The sequence below is a fragment of the Canis lupus genome, chromosome 3, assembly GCF_048164855.1.
Source record: "Canis lupus baileyi chromosome 3, mCanLup2.hap1, whole genome shotgun sequence".
Lineage (NCBI taxonomy): Eukaryota > Metazoa > Chordata > Mammalia > Carnivora > Canidae > Canis > Canis lupus.
The window spans coordinates 86,445,857-86,465,328 of NC_132840.1; the positions used below are offsets into that span (position 1 = coordinate 86,445,857).

Below are 19,472 nucleotides of genomic sequence, written 5' to 3' on the forward strand. Positions count from 1 at the left end.
ACAATGCAGTGTTATTAGTACGACACTCTAGAAACAAACCCCAAAAATAAGCTGGGTAGAAAGGAAACAAGGAACTTTGAATGTCAAGAAAGGGTTCCCAGAGGAATGATATGTAAGATGGTTTTTGAAGGATGTATAGACATTTGAAAGTGGACAAAGGAGTATTAGATCCCAGGCGGAGAAGAGGAGGTTACAAAGGCAGAGATCAATAGCCTAATGTTTTAGGAACTTTGCCAGTGTGTCCAGTGGATGTGAGGAGAAAGGAGCTGGTAAGAGAGAAATCTGGAGCTGCAGACAACACCCGGCCCCTGAGGAGCCTGTACATGCCACGTCCAGGAGGAACGTGAGGGGATTTAAGCAGGGGTGGAATTTTTATATTTGGCAATTATAGACAAAAATAAAAATAATGAGCTGGAAGCAGGGAGATCAGTAAAGAACGTATTAAAATAATCCTCAGTAGATAATGGGCACTTGGATTAAGATCGTTAACAATGACAAGGGAAAGAAGGAAATAGATTTGAAACCTCTAAAGAAGGTAAAAACAACAGGATTTGTTGACTGAGGCAAGGCATGAGAGAAAAAGAAGAATCACATGTGACTCTTTTTTTTTTTTTTTTTTTTTTTATCTTAGGAGAGTGGGAGAGTTAGCAGTGCAAGCAACAGACATGAGCAGATATGGGGTGAGAGCGGGTGTGAAGGGCAAGACCATGAATTCCGCCTTTAGTGTCTGTGAGACTTATTGATGAGGTGTTCGGGGGGCTGGGAGCTCAGCAGAGAATCCTGGGGTGGAGATGAACGTGTGGGAATTACGAGCCTAGCTGGTAATTTAAAATGTAGGGAGGAGGTTTCGAAGTCTAGAGGGGCCCGGGAGAGGGGATAGATGTCCCCGAGTGGCCCTGATTTACGGATTGAGTGTCTTCTTTCCTATGATGTGTGCCTCCTGGCGTTTATCGACCATCTTCCATGTGCCAGTCACCCTCTGTGACTCTGCACAAATTCCCTCATATAATTCTCTGACCCAACCAATGAGTAATAAAATAAGTCTTCACATTTTAGTAATGAGGGAACTGGGGCTCAGTAATTTGCTCAAAATTACCTAATTGCTAAGAGAAATAACCATAATCAGGATTCAGAAACACCATGTTTATTCCAGGAGATCATGGTTGTCTTACTCCCATACGTTGCGTTTCCTCTAGGACCCACGTGTGCAGGCCTATTTTTGGATGTTCTGTGAAATGAAGAGCGAGAGAAGGAAATCGTAGTAGTGTCGCCAGTGAAAGAGGAAGTCAGCTCTCCCTTTCTTTCCCTTTCTCTCCCTTTCCATCGATTTTATGTGCTTGAAAATTCCACCATGGATAGCAGAGCGAGGAAGAGCAGAGCGGCGGGCAAGGCCCATGCTTGCACGGCGGGCAGTATGACTTGGCAGCAAGTAGATCTGGTGGTGGGTAGATTTTGAGAACTATTTGCAAAGATTCTATTTTATACATATTCATAGGCTGTAATCCATTATGGTAAATACCAAGGTTTTCAGGCATGTCTCTCCCCTCTCTCTGGGCCCAGATCATCCTACACCAGTGGGCTTCCTGCTGCTCCGTGGGTATTTCCATGGGATTGTCTCAAGGCACACATACTCTCCTACCCCGTGCCAGTTGGAAATGCACGCACAGTATTCACATCTCTAGTACGGATGGGACTTTGCCGCCTCCCCTCATGATTTAATCTGAAAGTCTTCATTATACGACCTCAACTAGAGGGTGGTCCCCACCCCACCTTTTCTGCACCCCCCTCCCCGCAAATGGTCATTGTTTGTGTGATAGAGTCACCAATAAATGGAATTCTTCAGGAAAGCCTTCATTCTGCTCCACATCTGAGGGTGCTGCCTGTGAAGGGAAGGCCTTGTCCTTCCTCCTTCCTCCATCTGTGTACCGCGGCCACCTGGTTAACCACTGCTGGCCAGGGGCTCTGTGGGGAGGGGCAGTACCCTGCATACTTTCATTCCTTTCGCCCCAAGTCCTGGCAGGAAAAGCACTCCCCTCTTTTAGTGAAGAAAAGAACTCTTCAGGTCTGCATAACTATTCCTCAAAAGGATTATTTATAAGTTACCTCTCTCCCCATCCTCCACAAAATATTTAATGAAACATGCACGAGGCTGTTCTTTTCTTCTAGAGTTACGTCCTTCCTATCATTGGTCACGTTCTGACTGTTTTATCTTTGTGGGGCTGGGGGTTGGTAGAGATTTGATTCTGTATCCTCATTGGTGGGATGAACAAAAGGAACACAGGGAGGTAGATATTAAACTTTTCCAGAAAGGCATAGAATCCTTCATTAGGGAAAATACACACACGTATGTGCATATGCATCACATCATCCCTTAGGGTTCAGAGGCTCCTGGGGTTAGAGTTCCACAGTTTTCAGTTTGAGAACCCCTCTTCTCAATCTAGAAAGTGTCTTCATGAGTGAATGGCAGACTGAGTGTACAGACTACCCTGCTTTCCCAAGGCAACTTCCCCAGGTGATGAAGGGGACTCTAAGTGGACTTCTGACCTGAGGGTGTGCGTGCTGGTGTTAGGAGACATTTAACCCATCAGGAGCCTCTCAAGTGAAAATAATTTCCTTAAATTAATCTGAGCAGGAAATTTCAAAGCAATTAAATCCTTCACATTTCTCAGCACTCGGTACTGACTTACATCTCTAGAGATTTAGAAAAAGAGAAAGCAAACAGCCAAGATCCTGAGGTAATATGACACTGCGGAGTTCTATATTTATCCCCTATCAATGTCTTTCAGATCAAATTGGCTGAGTTTACAAATCAAAAGCTGATTTTTTTTATTTCTTTATTTATTTTTCTTAGCAGCCATCAGCTGCACTGCTTCAAATACCCAGGTTCCAGACATCAAGCTGCAAACTCCAAATATCCAGCTGTGTGCTTTCTGACTCTGATATCATCACCCGTAATAGAGGGTCTGCATGCAAAACTGAGCTGACAGGCTTCGTGAAAAGGCACACAGAAGAGCACACAACTCTCGGGGCCCAGCCGGCTGCTGAAGCCGCATCTGCACAGAGAACTAGTGTCACATCATTCAGGAAGGGACAGGCCTTAGGGATGCACAGGGCTTGTCCCTGTGGAGTCCCAGAGCTCATTTTCATATAATTACATTTTGGGCTTCAGCTCCTCCTTAATACATAGCTAATGATCATTCCCAGAAAGTTGCCCAATCAAAAATTAAGGAAATTCTTTTATTTTCCCTTCTATATATCTGTACAATAATACATTAACATTTTATACATGCATATTCACACACATGCAAAATATCTATATCTATATCTATATCTATATGCTCAGTTTCCACTATCAAATGAGGCTTTTTGTTTGTTTTTTAAAGAAAGAGAGAAAATGAACCTGCAGGGCAGGGAGGAGCAGAGAGAGAATCTTAAGCAGGCTCCACACCAAGCATGGAGCCCCATGTGGGGCTGGATCTCACGGCCTTGAGGTCGTGACCTGACCGAACTCAAGAGTCAGATGTTTAACCAATTGAGCCATCCAGGTGCTCCTCAAATGAGCTCTTACTGCATACGAGCATCTATGCTAAGTGTCTCCCTGTTGCCTTTACAGATAGAAAGACAAATTGGTGCATAGACAGGCAGGCATGCAACTTGTAGTTGGCATCAGTTTATGTAGTATTTTTATTGGATCTCTGTTGCTTGATGATGGATGGAATCAGGTTAACAGATTAATTTTTCAACTCCCAATTTGCATTTCCATCTTAAGCCGAGGAGATAATGAGCATTGAAGCTGCCTGGGGAGTGGTATCTTCTGTGTGTAGGACATGGTACAAGAGATGCTGTGACCAGCGGGAATGGCTCAGAACAACCAATTCTTAGGTGTCTAACAGAAAGCTCAGGGAAATGATGAGATAAGTTTCCCAGGTATAAGAAGAGTCCATGTGGCATAGATACAAATCTGGGACTGGCAGGGAGGTAATGGCATGAGGACATTTCCTCATGCTGTACACTCCACAGCTTCGGCTCCCGGCTCTCTAGCAATAACCACTAACGTGTTTAAGGAAGAGCCCTCCCGTATAGTGGAAGCCGGCTGTGGGAACAAGTCAGTCTGTCCCATTTCCCAAAAGCGGTTTCTGTGTTGCTACCAAGAATAACTTTCTCATTGAATGTTTGAGGCTGTACCGCAGGGCTATCCTAAGTATTTGGGGCCTTCTAGAACTTTTTTTTTTTTTTTTCCTGCAAGAGATCTTATAAATTTGCTTTATTCTTGGAAATATCCTCAGACTCTCTTTTCTATCAACCGTACTATGTATATCCAAGGGAAAGGTCAAGGAGAAAGATAAAAATATAGACATATTATCTAGATATATAGATAATAGATTAGATATAGAGATGCAATTTACAGTTGGCATCTATAGATATAATATGGATAGATTATGTATCTTTATCTATATATCTCCCTTTATTCTTACTTTAGAAATTAGAGCCATTTCTCAAACCTTCGCAGCAGCTCACATGTGCAGCTACACCCGCTTTCCTAGAAGAAATGATCCCAAGAATCTGTATCCCTTGTAAATCAAATCCTATTTTAAGTGAAGAGAGTAGAGCTTCCTCGTTAAAGGATCTGTGGTGAATCCTTTGTAAAGTTTATTATTATTAAATTCCTACTAGAAAAGCAGAGATCTGATTATTCTTTCATTTCTGCATCAAGATTTTCTTGTATCGAGGATCTTGTATATTAAAATGTGCTCAAACTGAATTGTGGTATCAGTGATAGTACCGTCTATTGAGAACTTATTATGCTCTAAGTTCTTTACACATATTTACTTATTTAATCCTCACAGTAACGATAGCGTAGTATGATTTGCCCCATTTTATGGAGGAGGTATCTGAAGCATAAGAAGGGAACTATGAGCCAGGGCCGACGTGAGGACATGGGAACTCACCCTGCCCGCGCTGCAATCAGGCCAACGGTGCTGATAACCATGACGAGCTCTTGAGTATAACGTCAGACCCTCAGGAGCTATGCTGTGTGGATAAATCTATACTGCTACCGTGTCTGGAAATGCTTCTTAACATGGAGAGTCTCGCCCTGTGGCCGTCAATGTTGCTGCCTGGACTGTGTGCGATCCCGCGTGTCCCCAGCCTGGTCCAGCAGCACAAGAACTGTGTCAGTGCCACATCAGTATGGTTCTTAGGGCCCCCAGCCATGCCTCAGTGTTTCCTCTGCTTAGTTCTTCAAATCCCTTCCATGTGCTCAAGTCCACGTCCCCTCATGTCTTGCCCCTGCCCCCCCCCACCCGGGCGAAGCCCCTCACCTTTGCCTCCACTGACAGAACGAGCCCCTGTTGTCAGTGGTGGTTGGCTGTGTGCCCCAAGTCGAGGATGCCCTGAGGTCTCGGGGGCTGGGGATGAGGAAGGACTTCACTGGCAGATGCTGACCCTGGATCTCTTGGCAGGTTCGCCCACCTCGAACTCTCTTAGGAACACACCTCCCGTAGTTCTGGCCCTAACACCTGCACCTTGAACCATTCCCTCTGGCTTGCAGGGATCGGTGTTGTGGAACAGCAACCATACCTCTGCCACACTGTTCTTGTCCACCAACCTCCCAGTCTCTGAACAAAACCATGTCTTTCTCCAACAAAACACAAAAAACCTCCCATGCTGGTCCACTCGTAATAAAGGCCCTGGGAGGGACACTGGCTGGTGAGTCCTGTAAACAGCTGTCCCTGAAGCCCGGTCTGAGTGTAACAGGAACATCCTGATGGAAACGGAGAGAGAAAGTGAGAGCAGTGGCACGACTACCAGTCTAGCATGAAGCTAGTCACGGTATTTGAATCTAAATTTAAAAAAATAATTCCAACTCTCAAATTCTGGGATTCTGGGTTCTGTATTTTTTTTCAGCTTCTGAGGACCTATGATTTTTATCTCAGCTGGTATATATGCCATAAAAATATTAAGTAAGGAGACAGCTGTGTCCTCTTCTCTCCAATAGCTACAGCTGTTCTCCTGACAAGCTTATTCTTGGGTGCAATAAAAATGATAATGGTGGCTATTATTATTTTCAGTTATAAAGGTTTTTAACACCCCATCTATGAACTCAGAAATTTGAAGTTTTCTTTTCCAAAGAATATCAGTTGCACAGGGCAGTTTCTGTCCTGTGATTGGTTATAACCTGCTGAGCTCAACCCTTTGGACAAGGTGAAACTCCTTTGCGGATCGAGGGGCAGACGTAGTAATCCCATTTCCAACTTACTTCGTTTCCCTGCTTGGGTTGTCAGATTCCACCTCAAGAAATAGCTGTGCTCCTAAGAAGTTGGCAGTAAAACAAACTCTGTTAGATAAATCATACTTCCTCATTGATCTACATTTTTAAATTAAGAATGCATTCCTCTGAGGAAGTAATTGGTCCCAAGACTAAATATAAATTATACTAAACACTCAATAAACCTTTTAAAATCACATACTTAAAGAAAGTCTGTTTTGTTAGAACACTAATAGTGATGATATTTTTTAAAGTCAGGAAATACAAATATTGTGCTAAGAACAATTACCAGAAGTGGCACTGCCTTGGGAATAGAGCCACATGAAGATTAGGTGAGCAACATGGAGCTCCTGACTATTTTTCTCTCTCTTTTTAACTGAACTCAGCCTGTAGTTCCACCAGTCGATCATCTTATTAATAAGAAGCTGACAAATTTCAGGTTATGGAAACCACTTTCCTAGGTGCCTTTAGAGCTAGAGATATCCAAGATTGGTCCTTGCAGCCAGAGTTTTATTTCCATTGGAGAATATTAGACCAATGCATAACAGCACAAAACGACCGGCCACCGGGAAATGCTATTGTAGTTGCTGTGGATTGGACATCAGCAGACCTGGGTCGTCCTGTCACTGAGCAGACATGAGCTCCCCTGAACTGCAGTTTCCCACATTAAGATACAAGGATTTAATAATATCACTAACTCCCAAACTTGGCTGTATGTGGCAATTTCCTAGTAAAATTAAAACTCCTCCTTCCTGAAGATTCTGACTTAATAGGTATGGGTGGCATCTAGAAATCTATATTTAAACGACTATTCTAGGAAATTCTACTGAAGTGAGACTGTGTCCTAATATAGCAACTATGGAGTTATATATAACCATTAATGTCTCTTGAAGCTCTCGGGTTTAATTCCCTTATGGTTTTGAAGGCTAGAAGAGCTCTGCATGGAACAAGATTGCTGGGACTGCCACGGGCACTGACAGGAGACAGACGGGAGTCTGAGTTTCCTAAGGCCGCCATAAGCAAGTAGCCCAAACTAGATGGCGTAAATAGCGTAAGTGTATCGCCTCGCAGTTCTGAAAGCTAAAGGTCCAGGATCAGAGTGTCAGCTGGTGCACATTCTCTCTGACAGCTGTAGGGGAGAATCGCTACTTCGCCTCTCCTAGCTTGTGTGGTGTGCCAGCAATCCTTGGCTTTCCCTGGCCTGTAGAGGCATCGCTATGGTCACATGGCCACCTTCTCCCTGTGTGTCTTCACATAGTCTTCCCTCTGTGCCTGCTGTGTCCAGATTTCTCCTTTTCATGAAGATACCAGTCACGGTGGATGAAGGCCCACCCTAATACCTCCTTTTAAGTCCATTACTTCTATAAAGACACTATTTCCAAATAAGGTCACATTTGTACATGCTGATGATAAGGGCCTCAACAGGTCTTTGGGGGGGGGGACACAATTCAACCCATATCAACGAGTTTTCAGGGAAGAATTAGGATTTGAAAATGAGGTGGTGTCTGCCTCGGTGACAGAAAGAACACAGCTCTGAGTGATAGATGCAATCTGTGCAAAAGGAACGATGATGTCTGTCCAAGATGAGAAATGGATGGCAGGGCCTGGCGGAAAGCTGTGGCAGCAGTGGTAGGGACAATGGTGGTGACAGTGCTAACACCTGCAAAATTTATCACGTGCCTTCCACTGTGCCAAGTGCATTGAGCGTGCATTCCATCCTCAAAGCACCACTAGAGGTCGGTAACATTATTCTGAGTTGTAGAGAGGAAGCAATGATGGCACAGAGGAGTAACAGCAAGTTAACTCCTCCAGAGGCTTCAAGTACAGGACTGGGTGTGCCTGATGCCAGACTTTTGCTTTTCCCCAGGATGACCTGTTGCCTTCCTCATGGCACCGGTACGAGATGATTCGGTATGAGTAGATCGGGGCTAGCTGATGCAGGGTTTCCATAAGACAGTGGAGCTGGTGTTTGATCTTACAGAAAATAGGGAGACACTAAGTCTGAAGAGGTGCGACATGATGGAGGCAGTATTTTAGGAGGGTGGGCATGTCATTTCCACTGAGGGGTGTGTTTTCTTTGGAAAAGAAGGACTTCCTAGTGAGAAGCTATTGACCATGAAGGGTTTCTTTTCATAGGATTTTATCAAGTGATTTGCTCCTTTCCCTGCTGGTAGCTCTTAACCAAGAATTTCCTTTCACACTTTAAACGCCCTTAAAATATGCTGTGCTTATCTGTTCCCCCTCCCAATATTCTTTGTAAGTTCCTCATATGAGTGATAAAGCGTTGATCATTTACAGCCAGAGCACAATTGTTGCTTAAAAGAAAGCTCTCCTTGAATCACTAACTCTATAAATTCAGTCACCAACTTTGTGAATTTCAGCTTGCGGTGGTGGCGGTGGTGGCGGTGGTGGTGGCGGTGGTGGCGGAGGTGGTGGTTGAATTATTCATTTGTTTTAAGCAGCAACTATAGGAATTTCTGGTGGTTCAAAGTTTAATTTGTTACGTGCATGCCGACCTTTTTCTCTCTGGCTTTGCTCTACGTGCTTCCAGGGAAAAAAGTATGTGAGGAAAAGGGGGGAAATAATAACAGTGAAACTTAAAATGTATGAAGTATTTTACTATACAACTCAATCTTCACATGCTTTACCCAATTTAATCAGAAAATATACATGTAACATTGGTGAGCAGTAGAGTGGCTTGTGGCTTTTCTCTGATTCTACATTTGGTCTGGAGAACATATGATGGTGAAATTAAGCCTCATTGCTTTTCTGCAAGATGACTTAAGTGTAAATCCCTTCCCTCTGGTAACAGGAGTCCAGATCGATGGAGAGCATACAGCTTGCCCAAATCTTAAGCCGTCCAACTTCCTTTCCTACATAAGATTGCCTGATATTCATGTACAAATATACACAGACACTAATGCACCTGTCCCCACTTGATGAGTTCTTGATTGTGAATACCCTTGCATTTATGTGCTTGCATATGGGCCTGTACACCCCCCCAACATTTGGAAGTCCATATTACAAGCTCATCCAAGCTTGGACTCTATAGATCTTGCTGTCGTCACACAAGAACATATTTGGATAGGGAAATTAAAGTGGATGCATGGCCTCTGGTTGGAGGCAAGGATAAGAGATGCAGAGACCCCTGTGTCCTTTAGTTCCCTTGCTTTGGTGGCATAATACATAGCCTCCTGGGAGATGTGAGGTCCTACCAATCACTGCTCCGACACTGGAGCTCAGTCCAGAAACAGCTGTCCAGAGCTAATTTATTTCCTAATGCTACGGCACTGTTAATTTATAAATTACATTGGTAATTCGAGCTATTATTAATTTCAGATGGTGTAGGGCAAGCCTAATTAAAATATGACACCAATTGCCACACATATGTACCAAGGACTACCATTTAAAATTAATGGGAATATGAAGTGTGACACTGGTCTCCGAGATGCTCTGCACAGTAATTACAGCATTCCAGCCGGGAAAGAACTGACAGATGCAGGCTTGAGGTTGGTAGAAAATAAACAATGACAACATACCAGGAATCACAGCTTCTTCATGTAAACCTTTTCTTCTTACTTCCTCTACTTTTCCTCAAATCAGTGTTAGTATCTCTCCCCCTAAAGACACTTACAAAACAGTAACAAAAAAAAAGCTAACTGTGGATAATTGGAAGTTTCTTACTGGTTAGCACTGTGAGTCTCTATGGGTTAATGTTGATTGTCCTCTCCCTGGCCTGGACCTTCTGGCCCTGTTTTCAACTTATACTGGGTGTTATTCTATATGTTGGCAAATTGAACACAAATAAAAAATAAATTTATTAAAAAAAGAAAAATAAAAATAAATTAATGAAAAAATACTTATTAAAGTATTCCTAGCTCTTGTGAATTTTGGAAACTTGCTGTAATAGATCTAGGCTGTTCTTTTGCTCTCCTGTAGGTATAGAGGCAAGAGAGTGCCTACACATATATAGTGTGGGTTCCATACGGCATGAACAAGTATGAGGAAATGCTCAGGTTGGGCTTGTTACTGGACAGTGGCACAGACTTCTCACGACCAAGGAGTGGCGGCGGTGTTGGGCAGGTGGCGGCCCTTCTTTACAACATAGTCATTTTCTGATTGCTGTCATTGTTATTTCTATAGTTACCTTGACAAAGGTGGTGACCTTAGCAATGTCATAGAACACATAGGATGGTCACTTTACATACCATACGTATGTGCCAGTTTCTTACTGTTGTCATTTTCATGCTTTAGATCAGCAGATCCATGTGAATTATGGAGAGGTTTTACTACCTGGGGACAAGTGCTGCTTTCTTTCCTCAATTCATGTGGGCTACTAATGTTAAGATAGTTTCACTCCACCTGAGTCTCCACCTGAGTCTGTGCTTCCCAGCAGATCATGGGCTTACTTTCTAAAGCAACAGGTATGCAGCCTGTGACAGTTATATATATATATATACATTGCTTTTATATTTGAAAGCAATTTGTTACCCCAAACAACGCTGTGAGGCAATGGGACTGTCTGTACATCAGGCCTGGGACATGTCTCTCAATGGCGACATGAAAGGGTAAGCTTTAAGAAAAAAAGAAAAAAAGAAAGGGCAAGCTTTGCAGCCCTGTCTTCTTGATCTTGATTTTCTTCCATATTTGTGATTAAAATTTGCTTATCTTACTGAGTGTCTAAATCTAAAAATAGGAGTCTAAATTTATTTTATCAGTGCCTCCACTGCCTTTTATGGCTTGTGCGTGCGTGTGTGTGTATGTAACTGCTAGTGTGATATTTTTAATTTAATTGACTCATGGTCTGGGATGCAGTGATCAGCTCTATGCTTCAAGGTTCAGCCTCAATGTACCTTGAAATCTGAGTTACTAGTCACCTATGGCACCTAACTTAGATCCCAGAGCCCCACTGCTTGGTAAGATTTGGGCAGCGTAAATGTCAAAATTATTAATCACTTATCGAGGACCAGTAATTCTCCAGACTCTGTGTTTAGTCTAGGCAGGAGCACAAACATTTCAGCTGGTCCACTGGGGAACTAAAGGAAAGTTGATGATGGAAGCAGTAAAAGGGCAGGGAGTTGGGGGATGGAGAACGGGCATCGTTCCCAAGAGTCGGAACTTGGAAATGGCACAATTCTCAGCAGACATAGCCATTTTATACTTTATTTTCTAAGTTCATACTTTTGGTGTTTTGTTTTGTTCTGTTTGTTTTCTCACTGCACCTTCTCCTGCAGCTGTGGGCTTTGTGAGTGAAGACGAATACCTGGAAATCCAGGGCATCACGCGGGAGCAGTCGGGAGACTACGAGTGCAGCGCCTCCAATGACGTGGCTGCACCAGTGGTCCGGAGAGTAAAGGTCACCGTGAACTGTAAGTGGTCTCAGGAGCCCCTCGCCCTGCACATGTGCCGGGCTGGCTACGGTCGTGGCCACAGCAAAGGGCCGGATCACAGAGCCAGCTGCTGACTCAGGCTGGGATGGGAAGCAGTGCCATATCATTGTCCATTCTCTGCTTCAAGAGAAACAATTCCAAATTCGAGTTTAAAACAAATTGCAGCTGAAAGTAATTTAATATAATCCCCAAACTTGACTTATATTCCTGGAAGATCATTAAATGGCCTTCAATGAATAATTTATAGAAATGTGTCCTTGAATCCCAATTTTTCCCATACTTTCCTCAAAATGTTTCCAAGCTCCTCACTCTCTAGTCCAGCCATCTCCATTGTGGGGAGCGCAATGCTAGGGGTACAAGGGAAATATGTGATATATTTATGGAAATTTGTGGTACATATTTACGGGGTATTTATGCGACCTCGTACTTTTGGGATTACATATGTTGATGGGTGAAATACACATTCCAGATTTAAGTATAAATAAACATACCACCAGGGTTCCCTCTGACATTGACCCTCCACGACTTCTCCCCTTCTTCCTCATCCTCTCTCCTCTTGACTTCTCATAGTACACCCTGACTCAGTTCCGTATGACATTTTGAAAGTTTTCTCTGTTATGCTCATTTCAGGAAGTCTCACGACAGGATGGAACCCAAGAACTAAACCAAGAAGCCTTTCCTTTTCAAACCTTGGGTGGGATGGAGGTGTGGGAAGGATATTGTGCCTTAGTGATTACTCATTCTTGACTATTTTGCTTTCTGTTACAATTTGAATCTACTTAATACACAGCACTTTAAGAAGCAAAGAAATAGGTATAACAATGCTACTGTTTTATATATATATATATTAACTGAAAGTCATTTCGAGTCTCTATATATATATCAAAATTTGTGCCACCGATTTTTTTTAAGAGACTCGAAATGACTTTCAGTTAATAAAAATTAACCTGGAGAATAAGATGATGTGAGCAAAGGGAAAACCTATTTAGGATGATAAGTGAAAGCTAGGGATAAATGAACACAGGAAACACATACCACAAGGAGAGTAGATGCAGGTGCAGAATTTGGCTCTGAGTTGTGAAATCAAAGCGAGGAGACATCATCTGCTTTAAGGTTTATGTCCATAAGATGAAAGTAAACTCGTTGCTCGGGAGAAACACTGCTTTTCCTGGTACCGAGACCCAAGAGAAATTTCTCTTTAGTGTCTCCACAAATAGATCGCTTTGAGATATAGTCAACAACATCACGCACGATATTTCTGCAATAAATAGAATGCCAAGTTTATTACGGCTGTTTTTCATAATGCACTTCAATGCAAACGGTTGGAATTGCCAAGGGTAGTTAGGTAAAGACTTCAAATGAAAGCAGGCCAAGTTTACAGGTCTAGTTCGGTCTGGCTTGATTCAAGGATCCATTTTGGGATACCTGGAAGAATGACTGATCTGTCTATCCTTCAGGCAATTCTCTATGAATATTATTTCTTGCAACTGAGCTTTTGATGGGAATTGAATGGTTCGAGGTTATAGACTCTGGCAAGAACCTGGTGTGCAGGAATTCTATAAGGCAGATTAAAGGAATGTAGGGTTGATGGGCTGGCATTCTCCCACGAAAGTTAAAAAGTTTAAACAGGAAAAATGCCTGAATACCTGGTCATCCCACCTCTGCACAGAGGGAAACAGCAGCAATACCTGCTAGGAAGGCAAGCTTTTCCTTAGCACCGTGTTGAATGGTTTCACTCTCTGGCGCAATTCGTGTATCAACTTGTCAGCTCAAGCAAGCAGAGGTAGAGCAGGGAGGAAAAACCAAACCCAGTGAATGAGGCAGCCTGCCTCATTTTAGGATGTGTTTTAAAATGCTACCGCACATCTTCTCTCTGCAGATCCACCATACATTTCAGAAGCTAAGGGGACAGGGGTCCCTGTGGGACAGAAGGGAACACTGCAGTGTGAGGCCTCAGCTGTTCCCTCCGCAGAATTCCAGTGGTACAAGGATGACAAAAGGTAAAGACTCCCTCCCTACCCCACCTGCCCCCAAGGAGAAGGATGTTTTTCCAGGTTCCTGATTCCGGATGGTTACAAATGAATCTCTGAAAAATTTTCTTCTAGTTCCCACTAGCTATCAAGGGGTTGGGGGCAGAGGATATATTTTCTGATTATTCATGATTTTCAGCTCTGCTTTTAACATTTCTATGCAGAGTTAGCGCTCGCCAATCAACGGGCCTGAAAGAAAACATTTTCTTTTTTTTTTTTTTTTTGGAAAAGCAAAGTCTCTAAGAAAGGCCACCAGAAACGTTGAAAGGCCTGTGAATTTTTTTGTAAGCCAAGAAAATAAAGTGTTCTGCCCAAAGCTATTTTTAACACACTGTGTGGCTTGCATTAAGAAGCTGGGAATGTTCTCGGGGCGCTGGGAGTGGCCAAGAAGTTAGCAGGTCTCCAGGTCAGTCCCGGACACCATCGGTAGGAATAGATAAAAGAGTCCATGACCCGCTTTAGCCCTCCCTTTCTGCCTGGGTTGTTCTTTCAAGGTAAAGGAAAAGAAAGGGGACTGTTCCCTTCCCTCTCATTGTTGCAGCCATCATCGGGGTATCTGTTGTGATTCAGGGAAGATTGTCATTGCGAGGAGTTCTCAAATGGCGAGTTAGCACAGGGTTCAGCAGCTCAGAACAGCCAGGCAACACGACAATTACTGTGATCAAAGAGCTATTTTAAGGTGGGTGAACAACGAATAAATGTGCGAGAGCTGCCCATGTTCAAACACTTTAATAGAACCGAGGAGGGGGTGATGCAAAACTGTCTGGGGTGTGTATGGGGTGGAGGAGGAAGGCGTTACAGGGCCGAGAAGCTGCAGAAGACAAACAGCCCAAGGGAGATGGCGAGAAGGGGAGCACTGAGCAGGTGCAGGCCAGCAGTGACCCAGCTGTGCCCCTGCTACCTAGAACATCCACAGCGCGTCTTGGGTTTCTTTCTGGATGAGGTTGCTCAGCATCCGAAAGCCTTCCCTGTCTCGGAAATACGTCACTCCGTCATGAGAGTCGTTGCGTCCTCTCATAATCCTTCCAAATGAGAAGCAGTGCTTTTCCATCTTGAAGTACAAAGTCCGGAAGCTCCTTAACAAGGTGTATCCTATTCATTCGGCCCATTTTAGAGACAAAGCGTGTGAGGCAGAAAGAAGAAAAGCAAACACATGAAGAGATAAGAAATAGCTGGCTTCCCCCTTCTAAGAATTCAGAATCAAGCGGAAAGGAGTAACATCTTCCCATTAAAGAAGCATTTTTCTTGCAAGTCCTGCTTTCCTTGTCCCTCCCTCTTCCCACTAAGGGGCCTCCTATGTGAAAGCCTAGAAGAAACAGAAACACAGTAACAAAACACCACGGAGCTACACAGCCATTTCCTGAACCTTCGATTACCCAGGTCTTTCCCCAAACGGATAAGATGCATCCTATTTTTGTATTAATTCTTTATGGAAAAAAAAATACAAGCAAAAATGTAGGAGAAAGTGAGATCTTAAAATATGTGGAGGAAAAGCGATGTGGCCATAGACATAGACATGGGCATAAATGGCCAGTGGTGAGAAAAAAGGAAAAGACGGCCCTGCTTTGCGCCCCCTGTGTCACAGGAGAGGCGCTGGGTATGCATTATTTTCCCAGGAGGAAGAAAGCCCAGTCGGGTCCCTAGGAGACTTCAGACACCCCTGGCTCAAGCAGCCTTGATCCCCCACTGTCCAAGCTCTTCTTATGGTGGCTCCTCTCTCCCCTTTAACCGATGCTGGTCAGTTTTCCATGTGCTTCTCATTTATTTATTTCCAGTACTCTCTCACTGAGTGGAGTTGTCTGTCCTCTTGACACCCAGCTCAGCAAGAGCCGCTCTGGCTGCGAAGTCCTTGTCACTGCCGATCCATCCTGTGCCACTGAGGCTGGCAGGCAACCTTTCCTCCAGGCGGACCCCGTGGAGGGGGAGCAGCTCTACTCTAGCTCCATTTCCAGGGACATAAGCAGACATCTGGGGCAAATCAACGGTGTTTATATGTTGGGGACAGGCAGTTTTCTCAAAATTTAGGGTAGAAGTCTCTTTTGTCTACGTACTAGTACTGCCCAGCTGCACTATGTGTGTCATCAATCAAAGGGAGAAAAAAATAGGATGCTGTACTTGATAAGATCCACCCATCCATGGGGGCATGAGCCAATGAAAAGCCTCAGATTCACTAAAAACCCAAAGGCTGGGAGCAATATGGGACGGGGAAATGTGTGACCACACAGAGAAGAGGCAAGTGTGCCGTTCCAGAAGCTGCAAAGTGCTGCAAAGCACTGTGCGCCACTCCACCCTGCTTTTAGCTAAAGACATTTCAGAGCTGTCAAGCAGGAGCCTGCTCCGGGTAAGTGTCTCTCCCCACTGCAGCGCTGAAATCTAATTCACAGCTTGGTTCTGATGTGAAGGCTTCCTCCCCAGGCCAGGAAGGGCGTCAAAATGGCAAATGGGATCAATACACTTGAAGAGCTCTGGAAAACCTCCTGGTGGGTGGGCTTGTAGGGCTTTCTCTGGACAGCACCCCCTAGAGGATCAATATCTACGTAACAAGCTGGAAAGAGAAGGGTGGCGTCTGGCAGCACAGCCGGGCGCCTCATTCCCTTCCTACAGCGCTCACACTTTAATGAAGTCCGTGGACTCAGGCCAGTTCACTGCCCCTAGCTTAGGAGAGAGAAAAAGCTCCCGGAGGAAAATCTACATAATGAAAAGCAAGCAAATTCCTCCAGCCAACCTTTTTTGACTTCCCAGGAGACAGATGTTGAGCGAGAACCGAAGCCAGAGCCTGACTTTCTCTTCTGATCAGGGGTTGGGGTGACTGCGAAAGCCGTTCTGTAGTCCTACAGAGACAACATCTTCAGATGATGACGAAGCAACTGTCCTCTGTGCCAGAAACATGCTGGAACCCAGGGACAGGCGGGAGGTCTTGATGTCTGACCCCACAGAAATATAGTATATTGAATAACATTTTATAGTTTATGGAGCATTTTCTCATCATTGTCTTGCTGGGCTTCACTTTCTATTCTGCCTTGAATATTATATTTTTCAGTCTGATGACTCCGAAACCAACCATTGGCCCCAATTCCTGTCCCCTGAGCCTGTTCCGATGCACATCTACCTTGACATTGTTTACTTCCTACACATCCTGTCCCAGCCAAGCCCTAAACCATGCTCCCTGAGATCCTCCATTCAGAAGGATTTCTCTCCCTAAAATGTATCTTTCCCATAGCATAGGCTCAGCTTCTGGGCAAGAAAGACAAATTATTTCAGGGAAAGTAAAAGGTTGGCTTCAGGCCCATTCTCTGAAATAGGACATTGCAGAGCTTTTAAAAGGAAGAGGGTTGGTCTCATAATTTCCGTGTAGACATGCAATGGTAGTAGGAATTTTTGCTCACAGCATCCTGAGATAGAGGATATGAGCCCACCAGCCCCTAAGCAGTGTTCTCCTTATGCTCTCCACCTGCCCAGTAGAGGTATCCATGGTTCTAGCAGGTATATGTGTTTTCCCCACTCACCCTCTGTGGCCCTTCCCTACCACCAAGGACAGCCCTTGTGGTGTATTGGGCGGCCATTAACGGGTCGCTCAGGGAGACTGTCCAGGCTCTAGATGGTCATGTGCTTAGGATCTATAATCCTTTCTGGACTGAGTAATGATAATACTCTGGGCAGACCACTTCCCCAAGCCCTTCAGAGTACCCCGCTCTGAAGTGATCTAAAAGTGATCCTAGGTTCTTGTATCCTATTCACCACCAAAAATAAGCTATTATCTGTAGAATGCTTCAAGTTCATAATTCTTTATTTATTACCCAAGTCCTTGAAAACGCTTTGTTCTTTCAAACCCCTCAGGTTCTTCTCTCCCAACATTGAGGGTTGTGGTTTTTTGTTTTTTTGTTTTTTTGGGTTTTTTTTTTTGTTTTTTTTTATGGTTGCTATCATCATCATCTTCATTAATCTTATCATCAGCATCAATTATGTCCACACTTGGAGCACCTACTGAGTGGATATGACTGTCTGAATGTCACACAGCAGGCTCATCACCTGCCTTCAGGGAAGGTGGTGGCTATCTGTGTAGTGCCAAGAGTGTCTCCAAGCACATGCACAAAAATAGAGAAATACAACTATATGTCATTGTGTGTAAACTTGTGTACTTGAGCAGGGGAGAAAAAGTCATCATCATAATGTCAGAAAGGAGTCAATAAGACGATCATTCATTCCAGAGTCTGTCCTCCTCCTATGAGAAAAATATAACCGTCTCCTTTTTTTCTCCGTTTTTGTCTCTCTCTTGTTTCTCTCAGACTGGTTGAAGGAAAGAAGGGGGTCAAAGTGGAAAACAGACCTTTTCTCTCAAAACTCATCTTCTTCAATGTCTCTGAGCACGACTATGGGAACTACACCTGTGTGGCCTCCAATAAGTTGGGCCACACCAATGCCAGCATCACACTATTTGGTAAGACTGAGCCCTGAGCCGGGCAGTGAAAGCAGGAAAGGGTCACGTGGGACAGAAGGAGTTGGAAGGAACAGCCGGGACGGGGTGGCACATGCAAGAGAATCAGGAGAAGATGGGCAGAGGTGAGTGAGAAGAGAGGGGAGGAGAGTGACAGAGAAAGCTAGTGCATGGATGGGCACCGGTAGCCGGGAGAAAATGAGAAAGAATGCTCACGTTTCATTTGTAATGGGCAAAACCCTGAGGCAGGAGAAAAGGATGTTGGGATGGAGAACATTTTTTTCTCTTCAAGATCTACTCAATTGACTAGGTTTGGGGGTTCGAATTGGGTATAATAGCGAAGCATTCATAGAGGGACATTCACTATTTCAATACTTTGTTCACCAGACCAGTGTAAAATGTTACCATTTCTGAACTTTTTCCCGGCTGTTGGGACATAGGAGAAACTGGATTCTATTTATAAGAGTAGAGTCATGGGCCTCGGGATCCTGAATATTAGCTTCAGAGGGAGAATTCACAAAGGAAACAGGGATTTCCTTGCTCTTCATTTGTGTCAAAGGGTGTTGTCTGACTGGATTAAGATATATTTGTCCAGCCAAGCCACCATCCCGCCAGAAGTCACATAGTCATTCATGCATTAATTCATTACACAACTGTTTATGGGAGGGCTAAAGTGTGCACAGCAAATCGCTCTTCCTTCCTTACACACCTGGCAACTATATTGGTGCCAGAAGCAAGTAAAGGAAGCAAACAAACCAGCTCCCTCACAGACCCTGGATGTCTCCAGCAAGGACACGGAGGTGAGCCTGGGTGTGGAGGTCCGTGTCAGCAGCCGGGACTGCAGGCTCTGGCAATGACTTGCAGCCCTTGGGAGATGCAGGTTCACCCTGCAGGCCTTTGAGGCCCAAAGGTTGCCTTTGAGGGGAAATCCCTCCACGCCCTCGCAAGTTCAGGACGTTGGCATTGTTCAAATCCATTCCCCTAGTCTGCCCTGGTGCCAAGCACTCTTGAATATGATGCGAGGGAAAGTGAGGAAATTAGCAATTAGCAAGAACAGGAATGCCTTTTTTCTCTGAGAACTCCTGGAAAACCCCAATAGCTTCAGGTCTCTCACCCTCACCCCCAGTGCCTACCACCTCCCTCCAGGGCGCAGTGTATCCAGCAAACCCCGAATACGCCTGTGCTGCTCCATTGTCCCATCTCTGCTTCCAAATCCTATTCGGCCCCCCTTCTATCCAGCACATAAAACAAAGCCCAGCTTTATCCAAAGGGGGCTGGGAAGGGGATGGCTGCCTTGATCCCAGAGCTGGGAGCTCAGAATGGGCAGAGCTGTGATTAGAGTGATTGAT

General features: G+C 44.4%; 1 protein-coding gene across 7 annotated transcripts in view; it reads left to right on the forward strand.

The window, feature by feature from the left end:
- Positions 1-19,472, forward strand: part of NTM (neurotrimin) — a 941,158-nt gene that overhangs the window by 902,734 nt on the left and 18,952 nt on the right. For all 7 annotated transcript variants that reach the window (XM_072822741.1, XM_072822742.1, XM_072822746.1 and 4 more), the window contains 3 exons: positions 11,503-11,637; positions 13,538-13,658; positions 17,975-18,126. In XM_072822741.1, coding sequence (XP_072678842.1) covers positions 11,503-11,637; positions 13,538-13,658; positions 17,975-18,126 — 408 coding nt within the window. The remainder of the gene's footprint in view (positions 1-11,502; positions 11,638-13,537; positions 13,659-17,974; positions 18,127-19,472) is intronic.